Source organism: Somniosus microcephalus, unplaced genomic scaffold (assembly GCF_052327205.1).
Source record: "Somniosus microcephalus isolate GS21.2 unplaced genomic scaffold, FLI_Smic_1.0 unresolved_chr7, whole genome shotgun sequence".
Taxonomy (NCBI): Eukaryota; Metazoa; Chordata; class Chondrichthyes; order Squaliformes; family Somniosidae; genus Somniosus; species Somniosus microcephalus.
In genome coordinates this window covers 37,807,163-37,825,020 of record NW_028225185.1, presented here as the reverse complement: position 1 = coordinate 37,825,020, position 17,858 = coordinate 37,807,163, and the positions used below count along the sequence as shown (strand labels likewise).

Sequence of the window (17,858 nt, the reverse complement as noted above, 5' to 3'; positions counted from 1 at the left end):
AGGGCAGGTACAGCACGGGTTAGATACAGAGTAAAGCTCCCTCTACACTGTCCCATCAAACACTCCCAGGGCAGGTACAGCACGGGTTAGATACAGAGTAAAGCTCCCTCTACACTGTCCCATCAAACACTCCCAGGGCAGGTACAGCACGGGTTAGATACAGAGTAAAGCTCCCTCTACACTGTCCCATCAAACACTCCCAGGGCAGGTACAGCACGGGTTAGATACAGAGTAAAGCTCCCTCTACACTGTCCCATCAAACACTCCCAGGGCAGGTACAGCACGGGTTAGATACAGAGTAAAGCTCCCTCTACACTGTCCCCAACAAACACTCCCAGGGCAGGTACAGCACGGGTTAGATACAGAGTAAAGCTCCCTCTACACTGTCCCCAACAAACACTCCCAGGGCAGGTACAGCACGGGTTAGATACAGAGTAAAGCTCCCTCTACACTGTCCCATCAAACACTCCCAGGGCAGGTACAGCACGGGGTTAGATACAGAGTAAAGCTCCCTCTACACTGCCCCATCAAACACTCCCAGGGCAGGTACAGCACGGGTTAGATACAGAGTAAAGCTCCCTCTACACTGTCCCATCAAACACTCCCAGGGCAGGTACAGCACGGGTTAGGTACAGAGTAAAGCTCCCTCTACACTGTCCCCAACAAACACTCCCAGGGCAGGTACAGCATGGGTTAGATACAGAGTAAAGCTCCCTCTACACTGTCCCATCAAACACTCCCAGGGCAGGTATAGCACGGGTTAGATACAGAGTAAAGCTCCCTCTACACTGTCCCCAACAAACACTCCCAGGGCAGGTACAGCATGGGTTAGATACAGAGTAAAGCTCCCTCTACACTGTCCCCATCAAACACTCCCAGGGCAGGTACAGCACGGGTTAGATACAGAGTAAAGCTCCCTCTACACTGTCCCATCAAACACTCCCAGGGCAGGTACAGCACGGGGTTAGATACAGAGTAAAGCTCCCTCTACACTGTCCCCATCAAACACTCCCAGGGCAGGTACAGCACGGGTTAGATACAGAGTAAAGCTCCCTCTACACTGTCCCATCAAACTCTCCCAGGGCAGGTACAGCACGGGTTAGGTACAGAGTAAAGCTCCCTCTACACTGTCCCCAACAAACACTCCCAGGGCAGGTACAGCATGGGTTAGATACAGAGTAAAGCTCCCTCTACACTGTCCCCAACAAACACTCCCAGGGCAGGTACAGCATGGGTTAGATACAGAGTAAAGCTCCCTCTACACTGTCCCCATCAAACACTCCCAGGGCAGGTACAGCACGGGTTAGATACAGAGTAAAGCTCCCTCTACACTGTCCCATCAAACACTCCCAGGGCAGGTACAGCACGGGGTTAGATACAGAGTAAAGCTCCCTCTACACTGCCCCATCAAACACTCCCAGGGCAGGTACAGCACGGGTTAGATACAGAGTAAAGCTCCCTCTACACTGTCCCATCAAACACTCCCAGGGCAGGTACAGCACGGGTTAGGTACAGAGTAAAGCTCCCTCTACACTGTCCCCAACAAACACTCCCAGGGCAGGTACAGCATGGGTTAGATACAGAGTAAAGCTCCCTCTACACTGTCCCATCAAACACTCCCAGGGCAGGTATAGCACGGGTTAGATACAGAGTAAAGCTCCCTCTACACTGTCCCCAACAAACACTCCCAGGGCAGGTACAGCATGGGTTAGATACAGAGTAAAGCTCCCTCTACACTGTCCCCATCAAACACTCCCAGGGCAGGTACAGCACGGGTTAGATACAGAGTAAAGCTCCCTCTACACTGTCCCATCAAACACTCCCAGGGCAGGTACAGCACGGGGTTAGATACAGAGTAAAGCTCCCTCTACACTGTCCCCATCAAACACTCCCAGGGCAGGTACAGCACGGGTTAGATACAGAGTAAAGCTCCCTCTACACTGTCCCATCAAACTCTCCCAGGGCAGGTACAGCACGGGTTAGGTACAGAGTAAAGCTCCCTCTACACTGTCCCCAACAAACACTCCCAGGGCAGGTACAGCATGGGTTAGATACAGAGTAAAGCTCCCTCTACACTGTCCCCAACAAACACTCCCAGGGCAGGTACAGCATGGGTTAGATACAGAGTAAAGCTCCCTCTACACTGTCCCCATCAAACACTCCCAGGGCAGGTACAGCACGGGTTAGATACAGAGTAAAGCTCCCTCTACACTGTCCCCATCAAACACTCCCAGGGCAGATACAGCACGGGTTAGATACAGAGTAAAGCTCCCTCTACACTGTCCCCATCAAACATTCCCAGGGCAGGTACAGCACTGGTTAGATACAGAGTAAAGCTCCCTCTACACTGCCCCATCAAACACTCCCAGGGCAGGTACAGCACGGGTTAGATACAGAGTAAAGCTCCCTCTACACTGCCCCATCAAACACTCCCAGGGCAGGTACAGCACGGGTTAGATACAGAGTAAAGCTCCCTCTACACTGTGCCATCAAACACTCCCAGGGCAGGGACAGCACGGGTTAGATACAGAGTAAAGCTCCCTCTACACTGTCCCCATCAAACACTCCCAGGGCAGGTACAGCACGGGTTAGATACAGAGTAAAGCTCCCTCTACACTGTCCCATCAAACACTCCCAGGGCAGGTACAGCACGGGTTAGGTACAGAGTAAAGCTCCCTCTACACTGTCCCCAACAAACACTCCCAGGGCAGGTACAGCATGGGTTAGATACAGAGTAAAGCTCCCTCTACACTGTCCCCAACAAACACTCCCAGGGCAGGTACAGCATGGGTTAGATACAGAGTAAAGCTCCCTCTACACTGTCCCCATCAAACACTCCCAGGGCAGGTACAGCACGGGTTAGATACAGAGTAAAGCTCCCTCTACACTGTCCCCATCAAACACTCCCAGGGCAGGTACAGCACGGGTTAGATACAGAGTAAAGCTCCCTCTGCACTGCCTCATCAAACACTCCCAGGGCAGGTACAGCACGGGTTAGATAGAGAGTAAAGCTCCCTCTACACTGTCCCATCAGACACCCCCAGGGCAGGTACAGCACGGGTTAGATGCAGAGTAAATCTCCCTCTACACTGTCCCATCAAACACTCCCAGGGCAGGTACAGCACGGGGTTAGAGACAGAGTAAAGCTCCCTCTACACTGTCCCATCAAACACTCCCAGGGCAGGTACAGCATGGGTTAGATACAGAGTAAAGCTCCCTCTACACTGTCCCATCAAACACTCCCAGGGCAGGTACAGCACGGGTTAGATACAGAGTAAAGCTCCCTCTACACTGTCCCATCAAACACTCCCAGGGCAGGTACAGCACGGGGTTAGATACAGAGTAAAGCTCCCTCTACACTGTCCCATCAAACACTCCCAGGGCAGGTACAGCACGGGTTAGATACAGAGTAAAGCTCCCTCTACACTGCCCCATCAAACACTCCCAGGGCAGGTACAGCACGGGTTAGATACAGAGTAAAGCTCCCTCTACACTGTCCCCATCAAACGCTCCCAGGGCAGGTACAGCACGAGTTAGATACAGAGTAAAGCTCCCTCTGCACTGTCCCATCAAACACTCCCGGGGCAGGTACAGCACGGGTTAGATGCAGAGTAAAGCTCCCTCTACATTGTCCCATCAAACACTCCCAGGGCAGGTACAACACGGGTGAGATACAGAGTAAAGCTCCCTTTACACTGTCCCATCAAACACTCCCAGGGCAGGTACAACACGGGTGAGATACAGAGTAAAGCTCCCTTTACACTGTCCCCATCAAACACTCCCAGGGTAGGTACAGCACGGATTAGATACAGAGTAAAGCTACCTCTACACTGTCCCATCAAACACTCACAGGGCTGGTACAGCACGGGTTAGATACAGAGTAAAGCTCCCTCTACACTATCCCATCAAACACTCCCAGGGCAGGTACAGCACGGGTTAGATACAGAGTAAAGCTCCCTCTACATTGTCCCATCAAACACTCCCAGGGCAGGTACAACACGGGTGAGATACAGAGTAAAGCTCCCTTTACACTGTCCCATCAAACACTCCCAGGGCAGGTACAGCACGGGTTAGATACAGAGTAAAGCTCCCTCTACACTGTCCCCATCAAACACTCCCAGGGTAGGTACAGCACGGATTAGATACAGAGTAAAGCTACCTCTACACTGTCCCATCAAACACTCGCAGGGCTGGTACAGCACGGGTTAGATACAGAGTAAAGCTCCCTCTACACTGTCCCATCAAACACTCCCAGGGCAGGTACAGCACGGGTTAGATACAGAATAAAGCTCCCTCTACACTGTCCCATGAAACACTCCCAGGGCAGGTACAGCACGGGTTAGATACAGAGTAAAGCTCCCTCTACACTGTCCCATCAAACACTCCCAGGGCAGGTACAGCACGGGTTAGATACAGAGTAAAGCTCCCTCTACACTGTCCCCATCAAACACTCCCAGGGTAGGTACAGCACGGATTAGATACAGAGTAAAGCTCCCTCTGCACTGTCCCATCAAACACTCCCAGGGCTGGTACAGTACGGGTTAGATACAGAGTAAAGCTTCCTCTACACTGTCCCCATCAAACACTCCCAGGGTAAGTACAGCACGGATTAGATACAGAGTAAAGCTCCCTCTACACTGTCCCATCAAACACTCCCAGGGCAGGTACAGCACGGGTTAGATACAGAGTAAAGCTCCCTCTACACTGTCCCCATCAAACACTCCCAGGGCAGGTACAGCACAGGTTAGATACAGAGTAAAGCTCCCTCTACACTGTCCCCATCAAACACTCCCAGGGCAGGTACAGCACAGGTTAGATACAGAGTAAAGCTCCCTCTACACTGTCCCCATCAAACACTCCCAGGGCAGATACAGCACGGGTTAGATACAGAGTAAAGCTCCCTCTACACTGTCCCCATCAAACATGCCCAGGGCAGGTACAGCACGGGTTAGATACAGAGTAAAGCTCCTTCTACACTGTCCCATCAAACACTCCCAGGGCAGGTACAGCACGGGTTAGATACAGAGTAAAGCTCCCTCTACACTGTCCCATCAAACACTCCCAGGGCAGGTACAGCACGGGTTAGATACAGAGTAAAGCTCCCTCTACACTCTCCCATCAAACACTCGCAGGGCAGGGACAGCACGGGTTAGATACAGAGTAAAGCGCCCTCTACACTGTCCCATCAAACACTCCCAGGGCAGGTACAGCACGGGTTAGATACAGAGTAAAGCTCCCACTACACTGTCCCATCAAACACTCCCAGGGCAGGGACAGCACGGGTTAGATACAGAGTAAAGCTCCCTCTACACTGTCCCATCAAACAGTCCCAGGGCAGGTACAGCACGGGTTAGATACAGAGTAAAATCCCTCTGCACTATCCCATCAAACAGTCCCAGGGCAGGTACAGCACGGGTTAGATACAGAGTAAAGCTCCCTCTACACTGTCCCATCAAACACTCCCAGGGCAGGTACAGCACGGGTTAGATACAGAGTAAAATCCCTCTGCACTATCCCATCAAACAGTCCCAGGGCAGGTACAGCATGGGTCAGATACAGAGTAAAGCTGCCTCTACACTGTCACCATCAAACACTCCCAGGGCAGGTACAGCACGGGTTAGATACAGAGTAAAACATACACAAACCCAAAATTTGGACACACACAGAACAAACCTTAAAAAGCTGGACTCCGATGCAGGCAAACATGAACTGAAGCAGAGTTGTGATGATCATGATGTTACCGATCGTTTTGATTGCCACAAAAACACACTGTACCACATGCTGCAGAGCGAGAGAGAGATCAGAGAGAGAGAGAGAGAGAGACACACACACAGAGAGAGAGAGAGAGAGAGAGAGAGTTGGTCAGTGGGTCAGAAATAAGAATGAGGATTCTCCACATATCCCTCGACCCCACCCACTCACCGTCTCCCCATCTCCCTCAACCCCACCCACCTACCTTCTCCCCATCTCCCTCAACCCCACCTACCCACCTTATCCCCATCTCCCTCAACCCCACCCACCCACCTTCTCCCCATCTCCCTCAACCCCACCCACCCACCTTCTCCCCATATCCCTCAACCCCACCCACCCACCTTCTCCCCATATCTCTCAACCCCACCCACCCACCTTCTCCCCATCTCCCTCAACCCCACCCACCCACCTTCTCCCCATCTCCCTCAACCCCACCCACCCACCTTCTCCCCATATCCCTCAACCCCACCCACCCACCTTCTCCCCATATCTCTCAACCCCACCCACCCACCTTCTCCCCATCTCCCTCAACCCCACCCACCCACCTTCTCCCCATCTCCCTCAACCCCACCCACCCACCTTCTCCCCATATCCCTCAACCCCACCCACCCACCTTCTCCCCATCTCCCTCAACCCCACCTACCCACCTTCTCCCCATCTCCCTCAACCCCACCCACCCACCTTCTCCCCATCTCCCTCAACCCCACCCACCCACCTTCTCCCCATATCTCTCAACCCCACCCACCCACCTTCTCCCCATATCCCTCAACCCAACTACCCACCCACCTTCTCCACATATCCCCCAACCCCACCCACCCACCTTCTCCCCATATCCCTCAACCCCACCCACTCACCTTCTCCCCATATCCCTCAATCATAAGGTCAGAAGTGGGGATGTTCGCTGATGATTGCCCACTGTTCAGCACCATTCGAGACTCGTCAGATACTGACGCAGTCCGTGTCCATATGCAGCAAGACCTGGACAACATTCAGACTTGGGCTGACAAGTGGCAAGTAACATTCGCACCACACAAGTGCCAGGCAATGACCATCTCCAACAAGCGAGACTCTAACCATCTCCCCTTGACATTCAATGGCATTACCATCGCTGAATCCCCCACTATCAACATCCTGGGGGTCACCATTGACCAGAAACTTAACTGGACCGGCCACATAAATACTGTGGCTGCAAGAGCAGGTCAGAGGCTGGGTATTCTGCGGCGAGTGTCTCACCTCCTGACTCCCCAAAGCCTTTCCACCATCTACAAGGCACAAGTCAGGAGTGTGATGGAATACTCTCCACTTGCCTGGATGAGTTGCAGCTCCAACAACACTCGAGAAGCTCGACACCATTCAGGATAAAGCAGCCCGCTTGATCGGCACTCCATCCACCACCTTAAACATTCACTCCCTCCACCACCGGCGCACTGTGGCTGCAGTGTGTACCATCTACAAGATGCACTGCAGCAACTCGCCAAAGCTCCTTCAACAGCACCTTCCAAACCCGCGACCTCTACCACTTAGAAGGACAAGGGCAGCAGACGCATGGGAACATCACCACCGACAAGTTCCCCTCCAAGCCGCACACCATCCTGACTTGGACCTGTATCGCCGTTCCTTCACTGTCGCTGGGCCAAAATCCTGGAACTCCCTTCCTAACAGCATTGTGGGTGTACCTACACCATATGGACTGCAGCGGTTCAAGAAGGTGGCTCACCACCATCTTCTCAAGGGCAATTAGGGATGGGCACGAAATGCAGGCCTAGCCAGTGCCGCCCACATCCCATCAATGAATAAAAATAAAAAATAAAAAATCCCACCTACCCACCTTCTCCCCATATCCCTCAACCCCACCCACCCACCTTCTCCCCATCTCCCTCAACCCCACCCACCCACCTTCTCCCCATATCCCTCAACCCCACCCACCCACCTTCTCCCCATCTCCCTCAACCCCACCCACCCACCTTCTCCCCATATCCCTCAACCCCACCCACCCACCTTCTCCCCATATCCCTCAACCCCACCCACCCACCTTCTCCCCATCTCCCTCAACCCCACCCACCCACCTTCTCCCCATATCCCTCAACCCCACCTACCCACCTTCTCCCCCTATCCCTCAAACCCACCTACCCACCTTCTCCCCATATCCCTCAAACCCACCTACCCACCTTCTCCCCATATCCCTCAACCCCACCTACCCACCTTCTCCCCATATCCCCAACCCCACCTTCTCCCCATATCCTCAACCCCACCTACCCACCTTCTCCCCATATCCTCAACCCCACCTACCCACCTTCTCCCCATATCCTCAACCCCACCCACCCACCTTCTCCCCATATCCTCAACCCCACCCACCCACCTTCTCCCCATATCTCTCAACCCCACCCACCCACCTTCTCCCCATATCCCTCAACCCCACCCACCCACCTTCTCCCCATATCTCTCAACCCCACCCACCCACCTTCTCCCCATATCCCTCAATCTCACCTGCCCACCTTCTCCCCATATCCCTCAACCCCACCCACCCACCTTCTCCCCATCTCCCTCAACCCCACCCACCCACCTTCTCCCCATAACCCTCAACCCCACCATATACCTTAAGTCCTTTGGCCCGGTTAATGGCTCGAAGGGGTCTGAGCACTCTCAGCACCCGGAGAATCTTCACCACTGAAATCGCACTTGACCTGTGAACAACAAAGAGAAGTTAACGTAAAAGGGATTCTCTCTTTTATCGATCCTCCATAGGCCATTCTCCCTCGGATCTCTACCCTCTTGTTTCCCAAATGCCCGCCCCCCCCTTCCTACAGGTCACAAATTTAATATCCCTCCATGGCCTCGTCCCACCTCCCTATCTCTGTAACCTCCTCCAGCCCCTACAACCCTCCCTATCTCTGTAACTACTTCCAGCCCCTACAACCCTCCCTATCTCTGTAACCTCCTCCAGCCCCTACAACCCTCCCTATCTCTGTAACCTCCTCCAGCCCCTACAACCCTCCCTATCTCTGTAACCTCCTCCAGCCCCTACAACCCTCCCTATCTCTGTAACCTCCTCCAGCCCCTACAACCCTCCCTATCTCTGTAACCTCCTCCAGCCCCCTACAACCCTCCCTATCTCTGTAACTACCTCCAGCCCCTACAACCCTCCCTATCTCTGTAACCTCCTCCAGCCCCCTACAACCCTCCCTATCTCTGTAACCTCCTCCAGCCCCCTACAACCCTCCCTATCTCTGTAACCTCCTCCAGCCTCCTACAACCCTCCCTATCTCTGTAACCTCCTCCAGCCCCTACAACCCTCCCTATCTCTGTAACCTCCTACAGCCCTCCCTATCTCTGTAACCTCCTCCAGCCCCTACACCCCTCCCTATCTCTGTAACCTCCTCCAGCCCCTACAACCCTCCCTATCTCTGTAACCTCCTCCAGCCCTACAACCCTCCCTATCTCTGTAACCTCCTCCAGCCCCCTACAACCCTCCCTATCTCCGTAACCTCCTCCAGCCCCTACAACCCTCCCTATCTCTGTAACCTCCTCCAGCCTCCTACAACCCTCCCTATCTCTGTAACCTCCTACAGCCCTCCCTATCTCTGTAACCTCCTCCAGGCCCTACAACCCTCCCAGATCTCTGTGCTCCTCCAATTCTGGCCTCTCGCGCATCCCCCGATTTCCATCACTCCACCATTGGCGACCGCGCCAGGGCCCCGAGCTCTGGAATTCCCTCCCTAAACCTCTCCGCCTCTCTCACTCCTCCTTTAAGACGCTCCTTAAAACCGACCAAGCGTTTGGTCACCTGTCCTAATATCTCCTTATGTTGGCTCGGTGTCTGACTGACCAGTCTATGAAGCCTTGGGGCATTTACTATGTTAAAGGCGCTATATAAATGCAAGTTGTTGTTGTACACACTCTTCATCCTTCCATCCATCTTTCGGGATGAGACGTTAAACCGAGGCCCCCGTCTGCCCTCTCGGGTGGATGTAAAAGATCCCACGGCCACTATTGGAAGAAGAGCAGGGGGGAGTTCTCCCCAGTGTCCTGGGGCCAATATTTATCCCTCAATCAACATCACTAAAACAGATGATCTGGTCATTTATCACATTGCTGTTTGTGGGAGCTTGCTGTGCGCAAATTAGGCTCCCGCGTTTCCCACATTACAACAGTGACCACACTTCAAAAAAAGTCCTTCGTTGGCCGTGAAGCGCTTTGGAATGTCTTGAAAGACATTGTAGAAATTCAATTTCTTTCTTTTTCTCTACATCCTCAGTGTGTTGTTGAAATCCAGAGTCATTCACCCAGGGACCTCTGAAAAGTGGGACTCATAAGAACATAAGAAATAGGAGCAGGAGTAGGCCAATCGGCCCCTCGAGCCTGCTGATCTGATCCTAACCGCCAATCCACTATCACAGAACCATCTCCTGAATCTAACAGAATTAGACACACGAAATAGGAGCAGGATCAGGCTACACGGCCCCTGGGCCCGCTCCGCTACCCACAGGGCCATGACCGATCCAAACCTAGACTCATGTCCAAATTCCTGCCCGCTCCCCGTAACCCTTTATTCCCTTTACTTCTAGGAAACTGTCTATTTCTGTTTTAAATTTATGTAATGATGTAGCTTCTGCAGCTTTTTGGGGCAGCATATTCCATGGACCTACCACCCTCTGAGTGAAGTAGTCCCTCCTCATCTCAGTTTTGAAAGAGCAGCCCCTTATTCTAAGACTATGCCCCCTAGTTCTAGTTTCACCCATCATCGGGAACATCCTCCCCGCATCCACCCGATCCAACCCCTTCACAATCTTATATGTTTCAATAAGATCGCCTCTCATTCTTCTGAACTCCAATGAGTATAGGCCCAATCTACTCAACCTCTCCTCCCCTACCCGCAAGCCTCCCATCCTCCCATCCTCTTACAGGCCTACTTGCAGGTACAGCAAGCAATTCGGAAGGCAAACGGTATGTTGCCTTTCTTCTTCTTAGGCAGTCCCTCGGAACTGAGGATGACTTGCTTCCACACTAACAATGAGTTCTCAGGTGACTGATGAGTCCAATGCGGGACCGACAGTCTCTGTCACAGGTGGGGCAGACGGTGGTTGAAGGGGCGGGGTGGGTGGGGTGCTTGGGTTGACGTGCGCTCCTTCCGTTTGCTCCCGGCGAAGAGACTCGAGGTGTTCGGCGCCTTCCCGGATGCTTCTCCTCCACTTTGCCCGGTCTTGGGCCAGGGATTCCCAGGTGTCAGTGGGGGATGTTACACTTTTTCCAAGGAGGCTTTGAGGGTGTCCTTGAAGCGTTTCCTCTGCCCACCTGGGGCTCTCTTGCCGTGCCGGAGCTCCGAGTAGAGCGCTTGTTTTGGGAGTCTCGTATCGGGCATGCGGACAATGTGACCCGTCCATCGGAGCTGATCGAGCGTGGTCAAAGCTTCGATGCTGGGGATGTTGGCCTCTATTGCAAGAAGGTTGGACTATAAGAGTAAGGAAGTCTTGCTACAATTGTACAGGGCCTTGGTGAGACCACACCTGGAGTACTGTGCACAGTTCTGGTCTCCTTATCTAAGGAAGGATATACTTGCCTTGGAGGCGGTGCAACGAAGGTTCATTCGATTGATTCCTGGGATAAGAAGGTTGTCCTATGAGGAGAGATTGAGTAGATTGGGCCGATACTCTCTGGAGTTTAGAAGAATGAGAGGTGATCTCATCGAAACATAAGATTCTGAGGGGGGATTGACAGGGTAGATGCTGAGAGGCTGTCTCCCCCCTGGCTGGAGAGTCTAGAACCAGGGGTCACAGTCTCAGGTTGGCCATTTAGATTCAGATTCAGATTAGATTTATTTGCCATATGTAACAAGTACAATGGAATGCTTGTTCCCCGTCGGGACGCGTCAGCTATACATACAGCGCCGCGTTCAGAGTCAATACAATGGCTTCCCGTGGCAGTGGGAGCACGATGTCCCTCAGCCGCTCCGTCCTCCTCTTCACCGCGACCTCCTCCTCACTGTTGCCGGCTCCACGTGTGGTGGCCTGCTTCTCCCGCTCAGGCCACCATGCCCGGCTCCCATCCGGACTGCGAGTTACCCGACATGGAGCAGCCGGCCGACGTGCTGCAGCGTGTCGTTGAGTCTGCTGCCGCTGCTGCTCGTTGCGCTGCGCTCCTCCGCCTGACTCGCCGAACGCATCGTCGGGATGTGAATGCTCCAGTGCAGCCTCCTCTTCGCCGGCTCCACGGCCCAGGGCCTACTTCTCCCTCTCCCGGGTCGCCATGCTCGGCTCCCCTCCTCCCAGTCGGAAATCCTTCCCGCCGAGGAGCTGCCGGCCGATGTGCTCCAACGGGTCGGCTTGGCTGCTGCTGCTGCTCACCGCGCTGCGCTGCCTCTGCCCGACTCGCCGAGCACCTCGCTCTGGTTGCGGGAGCAAGCGGCAAGAGCTGGCCGCCCGAAACAGGGAGAGCGCGCTCAGCACCGGACCGTCACGGCCGCCATCTTGACGTATATAAAAGCAGTTTAGGACTGAGATGAGGAGGAGTTTCTTCACTCGGAGGGCGGTGAATCTTTGGAATTCTCTGCCCCAGAGGGCTGTGGAGGCTCAGTCGTTGAGTCTATTCAAGGCTGAGATCGAGAGATTTTTGGACTCGAGGGGAATCGAGGGATATGGGGATTGGTCGGGAAAGTGGAGTTGAGGTCGAAGATCAGCCATGATCTGATTGAATGGCGGAGCAGGCTCGAGGGGCCATGTGGCCGACTCCTGCTCCTAATTCTTATGGATGCAGTTACTCCAGATGGGCTCTAACATGAGCTCTGTACAGCTCTAACATAGCTTCCACACCTTTGTATTCCAGGCCCCTTATAAGACCATCAGAAATAGGAGCAGGAGTCGGCCATTCGGCCCCTCGAGCCTGCTCCGCCATTCAATGAGATCAGGGCTGATCATCGACCTCAAATCCATTCACCGGCCCTAGGGGTCACAGTCTCAGGTTGGCCATTTAGGACTGAGATGAGGAGGAATTTCTTCACTCAGAGGGCGGTGAATCTTTGTGGAATTCTCTGCCCCAGAGGGCTGTGGAGGCTCAGTCGTCGAGTATATTCAAGGCAGTGATCGGTAGATTTTTGGAATCGAGGGATATGGAGATTGGGGCGGGAGAGTGGAGTTGAGGTCGATGATCAGCCGTGATCTGATTGAATGGCGGAGCAGGCTCGAGGGGCCGAATGGCCTCCTCCTGCTCCTAGTTCTAACGTTCTCCTTCAAAGCCCAAGGCGTGACCTCCACGACGAGACTCTCCCCCCGTCTCAACTGCAGCCTCAGGCCGCGGGTTACCAACCCTCCGGGATTGTCTGCAGGAGTCCGAGGTGGATCTCCCTGCCGGCGCGGTCAGCAGCTTCACCGAGGCATTAAAAAAAAAATTGTTTGTGTTTTTTTGATATTTTCTTTTTGTTTATTCGTTATAAAAAATATTGGAGATGGGGCGGGGCGGGGGGACTTGTTTGACCGGGTGCGGGTGGGGGAGATCATGAGGTAGAACCTCCAGGGAGACATCCAACCAGAGTTGGTGACCCAAAGCGATCGCTGCTGGGATTCCCTATGACCGGTGAGGTAAGAAAACTACTAAGCACTCGGTCTAAGCGTTAAACAAAGCTTTAATCAACTGTTTTACAACATGGAGCTCTCGTTGTGTCCTTCACTCGTTCCTGTTAAAGAATGTCCTGAGCAAGCTGGGCCCGCGCCCGAGTATTTATACTCTTCCCTGGACAGCGCCACCCGCAGGCCGCTCAGTGTTGTTTCATCAGTCTTTCTTTTATGAATGACAAGATTCATGTCACCTGGTGAATCTTCGCTGCACTTCCTCCATGGCAAGAACATCCTTTCTTAGGTAAGGTGACCAAAACTGCACACAGTACTCCAGGTGTGGGCTCACCAAGGCCCTGTACAACTGTAGTAAGACAGCACGGTGGCATAGTGGTTAGCACTGTTACCTCACAGCGCCAGAGACCCGGGTTCGAATCCGGCCTGGGGCGACTGTCTGTGTGGAGTTTGCACATTCTCCCCGTGTTTGCGTGGGTTTTCTCCGGGTGCTCCGGTTTCCTCCCACAGTCCAAAGATGTGCGGGGTTAGGTTGATTGGCTATGATAAATTGACCCTAAGTGTTAGGGGGATTAAATACGTGGGGTTACAGGAATCGGGTGGGATATGTGTCGGTGCAGGCTCGATGGGCCGAAATGGCCTCTATCTGCACTGTGGGGTTTCTGTGATTCTGTGATTTCTGTGATCCTTGCTCCTGTACTCAAATCCTCGTGCAATGAAGGCCAACATACTATTTGCCTTCGTAACTGCTTGCTGCACCTGCATGTTTGCTTTCAGTGACTGGTGTACAAGGACACCCAGGTCCCTTCGTACACCAGCATTTCCCGATCTATCACCATTTAAATAATACTCTACCTTTCTGTTTTTCCTACCAAAGTGGATAGCTTCACATTTATCCGTGTTATACTGCATCTGCCATGTATTTGCCCAATCATTCAACTTGCCTAAATCGCCTTGAAGCCTCTTTGCATCCTCCTCGCAACTCACAATCCCACCTAGTTTTGTGTCGTCAGCAAACTTGGAAATATTACTGACGTCAGAAAACTACTAGGCACTCGGTCTAAGCATTAAACAAAGCTTTAATCAACTGTTTTACAACATGGAGGTCTAGCTCTGTCCTTCACTAGTTCCTGTTAAAGAATGTCCTGCGCAAGCTGGGCCCGTGCCCGAGTATTTATACTCTCCCTGGACAGCGCCACCCGCAGGACGCTCAGTGTTATTTCTTCAGTCTTTCTTTCATGAATGACTGATTCGTGTCAACCGGCTCCTGGGAGGTAACTGCCTCCAACCGGCGGCGACGGAGACCCTCACCCGTGCGCGCGTTCACTCACTCGAGCCAGAAGGAGATGAGCGAGACGCTGACCACTAACAGGTCCAGCAGGTTGAAGGCGCTCCGGCAGAAAGATCCCTGGTGTAGGAACGCTCCGAACGTTGTCACCTGCAGCACGGTGGCCAGAGGGAAGATGAAAGGTTAGAACCTCGTGTGGAATTACGTCGAGTTTTACACCAGAGAAACAGGACAATTGGGCCCCGCTGGTCCGTGCCGCCGTTTCTGCTCCACACGGCCTCCTCCCGCCCCTCTTCATCTCGCCCTGTCACCATATCCTTCTATTCCTTTCTCCCTCGTGTGTTTATGCAGCTTCCCCTCAGTACTGCCCCTCCGACAGTGCGGCGCTCCCTCAGTACCGCCCCTCCGACAGTGCGGCGCTCCCTCAGTACTGCCCCTCCGACAGTGCGGCACTCCCTCAGTACCGCCCCTCCGACAGTGCGGCGCTCCCTCAGTACTGCCCCTCCGACAGTGCGGCACTCCCTCAGTACTGCCCCTCCGACAGTGCGGCGCTCCCTCAGTACCGCCCCTCCGACAGTGCGGCGCTCCCTCAGTACCGCCCCTCCGATAGTGCGGCGCTCCCTCAGTACCGCCCCTCCGACAGTGCGGCGCTCCCTCAGTACCGCCCCTCCGACAGTGCGGCGCTCCCTCAGTACTGACCCTCCGACAGTGCGGCGCTCCCTCAGTAAACCCCCTCCGACAGTGCGGCGCTCCCTCAGTACCGCCCCTCCGACAGTGCGGCGCTCCCTCAGTACTGGCCCTCTGACAGTGCAGCGCTCCCTCAGTACTGCCCCTCTGACAGTGCGGCGCTCCCTCATTACGGCTCCTCCGACAGTGCGGCGCTCCCTCAGTACTGGCACCGCGGGAGTGTCGGGCTGGATTACAGGGCTCGAGTCTCTGGAGATGGGGCTCGAACCCACGACCTTCTAACTCGGAGGCGAGAGTGAGGCGCACTGAGCCACGGTCGACACACAGTTCTGACATCAGAATGGCCATGGAGACATCATTGGCCTAGAGATGGAGAATGGGCCATTGGGACATCACTGACCCATGGAAAGAGAATGAGCCATTGGGACGTTACTGACCCATGGCAAGAAAATGGGCATTTGGAAAATCACTGGCCTCATGACAGGGAGCAGCCTTTTGGGAAGGGATTAACGGGAAATAGAAATTGACTGAGTCACTGGAAACCGGGCAGATTGCGGTCTGGCGCGGGCCACGTTAGCGCTTTCCTAATTTCACCGGCACGACCCTCGCACGAGCGGAGGGCCATCGACATTGAACCAGTACCTTGAATAAGATCTCCACCGTGAAAATAGAGGTGAAGGCGTAGTCAAAATAACCCAGGATCTGAAAGACAGCAGCAGAAGGTGGATTGAGAAGGATTGTCACCTGCAGCTCACATTTGAGAGTATAACTCAGGTCTGAACAACAAAGGGAGCTGCTGGGGAGAAGGGGGAGAGATTTCCAACATGGAATAGCCAGCTGGATTTTCCACATCATTAATCCAGGGGTACTGGGGCCAACCGCCATCATTTAACCTCAACTCTCGGGCCCATGCCCGACCCAGCGGCAGTCGCACAGTCTTAGTCCTACAGCTTAGCATCTAGCAACTTCCTGATGGGGAGACTCCCTCTATAAAAGGGGTCTGATGGAGAGACTCCCTCTATAAAAAGGGGTCCCTGATGGGGAGACTCCCTCTATAAAAGGGGTCCCTGATGGGGAGACTCCCTCTATAAAAGGGGTCCTTGATGGGGAGACTCCCTCTATAAAAGGGGTCCCTGATGGGGAGACTCCCTCTATATCAGGGTCTCTGATGGGGAGACTCCCTCTATAAAAGGCGTCCCTGATGGGGAGACTCCCTCTATAAAAGGGGTCCCTGATGGGGAGACTCCCTCTATAAAAGGGGTCCCTGATGGAGAGACTCCCTCTAAAAAAGGGGTCCCTGATGGGGAGACTCCCTCTATAAAAGGGGTCCCTGATGGGGAGACTCTCTCTATAAAAGGGGTCCCTGATGGGGAGACTCCCTCTATAAAAGGGGTCCCTGATGGGGAGACTCCCTCTATAAAAGGGTCCCTGATGGGGAGACTCCATCTATAAAAGGGGTCCCTGGTGGGGATACTCCATCTATAAAAGGGGTCTCTGATGGGGAGACTCCCTCTATAAAAGGGGTCACTGATGGGGAGACTCCCTCTATAAAAGGGGGTCCCTGATGGGGAGACTCCCTCTATAAAAGGGGTCCCTGATGGGGAGACTCTCTCTATAAAAGGGGTCCCTGATGGGGAGACTCCCTCTATAAAAGGGGTCCCTGATGGGGAGACTCCCTCTATAAAAGGGGGTCTGATGGGGAGACTCCCTCTATAAAAGGGGTCCCTGATGGGGAGACTCCCTCTATAAAAGGGGTCTGATGGGGAGACTCCCTCTATAAAAGGGGTCCCTGATGGGGAGACTCCCTCTATAAAAGGGGTCCCTGATGGGGAGACTCCCTCTATAAAAGGGGTCTGATGGGGAGACTCCCTCTATAAAAGGGGTCTCTGATGGGGAGACTTCCTCTATAAAAGGGGTCCCTGATGGGGAGACTCCCTCTATAAAAGGGGTCCCTGATGGGGAGATTCCCTCTATAAAAGGTCCCTGATGGGGAGACTCCCTCTATAAAAGGGGTCTGATGGGGAGACTCCCTCTATAAAAGGGGTCCCTGATGGGGAGACTCCCTCTATAAAAGGGGTCTGATGGGGAGACTCCCTCTATTAAAGGGGTCTGATGGGGAGACTCCCTCTATAAAAGGGGTCTGATGGGGAGACTCCCTCTATAAAAGGGGTCCCTGATGGGGAGACTCCCTCTATAAAAGGGGTCCCTGATGGGGAGACTCCCTCTATAAAAGGGGTCCCTGATGGGGAGACTCCCTCTATAAAAGGGGTCCCTGATGGGGAGACTCCCTCTATAATACAATACAATACAATACAAATCGCTTTATTGGCATGATAAGGGACATCTTATGTTGCCAAAGCATCAAAATACATTTATGGTTGAACACATAAACGCGGTTCCATTCATACAGTGTATAAACAGGTATATCCCTGAGTTTATAAATATATTTTCGCCTTGTTTATATATACTCTTGTCTTAGTTTACTGGTTGTCCCTCTGTTCATGGCAAGCTGTAACATAGTGTGCCGCCAGTGTTACACAGCTTCTCTCCTCCCCCAGTAGGATATAAAAGGG

The 17,858-nt window shown here is 53.5% G+C and overlaps 1 protein-coding gene across 1 annotated transcript in view; it reads right to left on the bottom strand.

The window, feature by feature from the left end:
- LOC147086810 (voltage-dependent L-type calcium channel subunit alpha-1F-like) overlaps positions 1-17,858 on the bottom strand; it is a 160,722-nt gene that overhangs the window by 33,686 nt on the left and 109,178 nt on the right. Inside the window, exons 22-25 of the mRNA XM_085978323.1 lie at positions 15,928-15,987; positions 14,642-14,748; positions 8,348-8,435; positions 5,674-5,781 (exon numbers count right to left, since the gene is read on the bottom strand). Coding sequence (XP_085834449.1) covers positions 5,674-5,781; positions 8,348-8,435; positions 14,642-14,748; positions 15,928-15,987 — 363 coding nt within the window. The remainder of the gene's footprint in view (positions 1-5,673; positions 5,782-8,347; positions 8,436-14,641; positions 14,749-15,927; positions 15,988-17,858) is intronic.